The sequence below is a fragment of the Abramis brama genome (genome assembly GCF_963993115.1).
Source record: "Abramis brama genome assembly, chromosome: 24".
Classification (NCBI taxonomy): domain Eukaryota; kingdom Metazoa; phylum Chordata; class Actinopteri; order Cypriniformes; family Leuciscidae; genus Abramis; species Abramis brama.
The window spans coordinates 25902601-25907604 of record NC_139986.1 but is presented as its reverse complement, the minus strand read 5'-3'; the positions used below and the strand labels follow the sequence as shown (position 1 = coordinate 25907604).

General features: G+C 35.1%; 1 protein-coding gene across 4 annotated transcripts; it reads right to left on the bottom strand.

The window, feature by feature from the left end:
• Positions 1-433: 433 nt before the first annotated feature.
• decr2 (2,4-dienoyl CoA reductase 2, peroxisomal) lies at positions 434-4905 on the bottom strand. Of its 4 annotated transcripts, none has more exons than XM_084102112.1 (10): positions 4768-4905; positions 4467-4574; positions 4060-4128; positions 3740-3791; positions 3494-3629; positions 2770-2894; positions 2523-2616; positions 1773-1877; positions 1502-1690; positions 434-1212 (listed from the first exon to the last, which is right to left on the bottom strand). In XM_084102112.1, exons 2-10 carry the CDS (start codon positions 4565-4567, stop codon positions 1178-1180), a joined length of 906 nt encoding a protein of 301 aa, XP_083958238.1. In that variant the 5' UTR covers positions 4568-4574; positions 4768-4905; the 3' UTR covers positions 434-1177. The 4 variants fall into 4 exon arrangements, with proteins under 4 accessions (XP_083958238.1, XP_083958241.1, XP_083958240.1 ...); XM_084102115.1 differs by having other exon boundaries at positions 1424-1690; positions 4768-4895; XM_084102114.1 differs by having other exon boundaries at positions 1435-1690; positions 4768-4895.
• Positions 4906-5004: the final 99 nt, after the last annotated feature.

Here is a 5004-nt window from a genome sequence, read left to right as displayed (position 1 = left end):
TCTCATTCACACATACACACTCGCGGGTACACACACACACAAACCGACGTCAGCAACACGCATGCGCAGCGCCGGCGCCGCAGTCTACAGCTTTAAACCACAGGCGTCAAGAATCTATTCCTCGCGCTGTTATCTGTGCATTTGGTTGCTTTGGTGATGATGGAATGTAGATTTATAACGGCATTTTTATGTCACATTCACGCGCCTCTGTTAACTGGCGACTATAATGCCATAATTTGTTATTAAAAAACACTCCTGGAGGTAAAATAGTGGCTAACATTATCGAGAGAGTTCGCCAGAATTAAATTAGATAATCGACTACTTAGAAGAAATGCTTATTTGTGTTATTTTCAGTAATTTAATGTGATTTTCTTGCGCCCCCTTGTGTCCGAACAAAGCATTACAGCTAATAACATAGATTGAAAAAGTAATATGAGCATTATAAAAGATTTATTATGAAAACTGTTAAGTATATACTGTAAGAATACAATATTTACCTTTCTTCACAATGTTTTGTAGCTGAAAATTAAAAAAGGCACTCATTTACGTAGTGCTTAGAGTGGTTATTCATGCCATCAGAAGTAAAACAGACATTTTGATGTATTAAAATTACTAATACTTTGTGGTTAAACATAATTGAAATATATGACAACTGCTATGTAATAAGAATGCACAGTTCAGAGGTATCTATAAATAAACCAGGTGACTCAGAGTTTGGTCAAGAACACATCTTTCATATCTCACCTCAAAATCAAAAGAAAATTTGAAAATATATTTGCATGAACTGCAGTCTATTTTCTCATTACCACGAATGAGAGAAAAAAATAATGAATCGGATTAAAATTGTAACATTCATAATTCATAGTTTTATTTGTTGTTCTGACATTAATTTAAGCCTTAAATCTCATGATTAATAATTAACTCAAAAAGTATAACAGAGCATTATGAAAATTAGAATTGGGGCGGAAATCTACTTAATTTTAAAGTTTAAGTTTTTAATCGTCCTAAAAATAGGCTTATTTTTCTTTATGCAGAATATAATTTCTCTTTTTTTCTTTGGTTTTTGAGGGTGAAAATAATCTGGGCATGTTTTTGTGAGCTTCAACAATATCTTCATACAAGATGTTGGCCTGATCACAACTGGTCCATTGCGGTTATTTCATCCACTTTAGTCGTGCTATTTATCCTTTCTTTTCTCTGCAGACCAAAAACCTAGAAACACAAGGGAAAATAAGTTACAATGAGTTACAATCCACATATTTACAGGTCAATCATACAGTGGCAGAAAAATGGTTAGCAAATATGATTATTTTGCTCACCAGAACACATATTTGGAAAAGTAATTCTCATAATTGTGTTTGAGCCTTTGAATAATTATAATTAATTATATTAAATGATTTTAGTTAAGATTCTTATAAAACACCTGTCTTCTACCTCACACACACACACCTGTGTGCGGTGTTGTCTGTTCATAGTTTTGCAGAGCGAGATGAGATAATACCCAGCATCCGTTCCATGTCATTGGCCGAGGTAAGCCACGCCCCTCCGTCGGCGACCAGTATAGTTCCAGTGACGTATGAAGCAGCGCGGCTGGCCAGGAAAAGAACCGCATGTGCAATCTCCGTCTTATTGCCGGCTCTTTGCAACGGGATGCCGCGGAAAGCCCCTGCTGTCTCGGCATGAGAACCACCTGAAACAAGAGGAGGATAAAAATTGATAGTGAAAAAGAAACAAAGACACTAAAATTTGGCTACACACACAACTGGTCTTACCCAGTCTACGGTATCCCTCTGTGCCAGAGATGGGCCCTGGGGCCACTGTGTTCACCCTCACACCACTGGGGCCCCACTCCACCGCCAAGTGCCTTGTCATGGCATCTACAAACACACATACATATGCAGATAATTAGTCATTTTTTTCAGCCTATAGAATATTTCATATCCTTAAAGGGATAGTGTGTATCTGTCAATGGAGGGACAGAAAGCTCTCAGATTTCATCAAAAAGATATTCATTTGTGTTCTGAAGATGAATGAAAGTGTTACGGGTTTGGAACGACATGAGGGTGAGTAATTAATGACAGAATTTTCATTTTTGGGTGAACTATGCCTTTAACAGTCAACATGAAAAAAATATTGCAACCAACATTATGGGGTCAATTATTATTATTTTTTTAATATATGCATGTATGAATCATTCACAATAAGACCAGCAACATTAATTAAAATAAATAGATAAATGGGGGTAATTTTGATTTTAATCACCAGATGTAATATGGTTTTATTTAATTTACATTTTTTAATTTAGTAGACGCTTCTATCCAAAGTGATTTGGAGTAACATCACCCTTCATACTACCTTGATGTATTAATCTGCATACTATTGTTGTCTTATTGTTGTAACACTGTTAGTCATATAATACTTGAATACTATATATTCTAACATTTATAAAAGCAATCATACGACTTAATAAAGCACTCAAACAGACACTTATACCAGAGCATCAACCAAAAAAGGACACTGACCATTTGCAGCCTTTGCTGACCCAGCATGCACCTGGAGAGCCTGACCTCTGTACCCCAGTGTGGCGGAAATGTTGACGATGGAGCCGCCATGATCCTGAGGGAGAAAAATAAAGCCACAAAGTATGAGACACTGACTATTAATCACTGCTCGATACAAAGTGAGGAACAAGTGAGGAAAAAAGTCAAGATGCAAGATATCTTGGTAATAAAAATTCTTGGTTCTGCAAAGGTCAATGTACATCTTTACCTTGAACCATTTGTCAAACACCACTTTACTAGCATTGAAAGTTCCCATGGTGTCGATCTCCATTACTGTCTTGAAAGCGTTAAATGACAAGGATGTAGCTGGGCACAAGAAATTACCAGCAGCATCTGAGAAAGAAAAATACAATCCACAAAACATACATAAATAATATATGTATGCATGCATGAATGTATGTATGTATGCATGTATGTGTGTATGCATGTATGTGTGTATGCATGCATCCATGCGTGTATGTATGCATGCATGTATATATATATATATATATATATATATATATATATATATATATATATGTGTATATATATATATATATATATATGTGTATATATATATGTATGTGTATATATATATTATTATTTTAAATATATATTGGAAACAAATCCATGACTGTGACATGACGTTGTTACGGCATGCATGTATTGAATATTTTTTTAATATGAAAGTAATGGAAGAAACTGTCTATACTATAACTACTGCATTAAAGAAAAAATAATTGATAAATGTAATTTTTCTGGAAAAGGAGTCCTGATGTAAGAGTACCAGTAGACGGCCTAACTACGTACACTATATTATGTAATCACATTAGAGAATGATAAAAGAAACTTGGTCAGAGGGTGTTAGCTGGTCCATATCTATATCTATCTCAAGATCTCTTTTTGTTAAGGCACTGTGTTTGACCTCTGGTAACTTCTAACTTAAGCCTTACTGTTAATAAGTACGTCAACACGTCCAAATGTCTTCAACGTTTCATCCACGGCAGCAGTAATTGTCTCTGGTTGACGCACATCCATTACTATCGGCAAACATCGCTTGCCTGTAGCGCTGGTTAACTTCTTTGCTGCCTAAAACACACAAACACACACACACACACACACACACACACACTCAAAGATTAATAACTCTTCATCAAAGAAATTCCATAAATGAGTTTGGAGATTTGATGAGACAGTACCTCAGAGAGTTTCTCCAGATTTCTGCTGGCAATGACCGTGTCACACCCATGCCTGAATGAATTGTTAAAGGAAGAAAAGTAAAAAAATACAATAAATAAATAAATAAACTTCAAATAACTTTTGCAAGAACATCAGAAAACATATTCTGATGAATTTGAAGATGCAGGCTTGAGAAAACTACATGCTACCGAAGGTCACTCACAAAGGTTAAAGATAAAAGGTAAGTGAGTGAGTGAGTGAGTGAAAGTGTCAGATTAAAGGTTCAGTCTTGACAAAGTGTTGACAGTGAGAAACCAGTGGAAAATTACTGAAAACTCACCGCATAAGAATTTCTGCTATTCTAAATCCAATACCTGAGCCTCCGCCGGTTATGAAGGCAACCTGATCACTGGGCAAACACACAAAAAACTATCATTATAAAAAGTATTATAATTATACTGTAAGAATATATATATATATATATATATATATATATATATATATATATATATATACATATATATATATATATATATATATACACACACACACACATATATATATATATAAACAAATACAAAAATAGAAATAATACATAAATATGGATTTATTAATTAATATTCAAACACTATACTATAATCAAATACTATAAATACTTATACTATATATGCATATATTAGAATGCCCTCATTAGTCTTTGAGCAATAGGGACTTACAATGCAAAAATGAAAACTCAAAGTAGCTTACATGAGCAGATCAGGGCTGTAGATGTGTGTGTATGTGCGCAAACACTCATCAGTCCCGATGTCCTCTGGCGAAATACTGACCAGCTGAGGTTTCTCTGCCATGATGCTTCTAAATAACCACACAAACCCATAAAACCATGTAAAAACTCATCTTTTGCTCACACCGCATTAGCAAATAACAGTTGAACTACTAAAAATCCGCATCTACTAAAAGTAAGATGTGATTTTGCACCAGCTCACTTACACGACCGTGAGGGGAAAAGTCACAACAAAGCGTGAAATAAAGTTCAGAGTTACATTACCCAAAATGTGAATCCGTTGACGATCAGCTCCCTCGCTGTTAATGAAATTTAAGCAAAAGTTGTTTTCATTCTGCACGATGGACTTCTGTACCTGCCGAGATGCGTGTGACGTCAAAGGAACGTGCAACGCACGGCATTATGGGAAATGTAGGCCAATGTTACCAGCGGTGGATGTGACGCCAAGCGTAAAAGTTATGTATTATTTGAACGTTATTATTAAAAAAAAAACTGTTTACA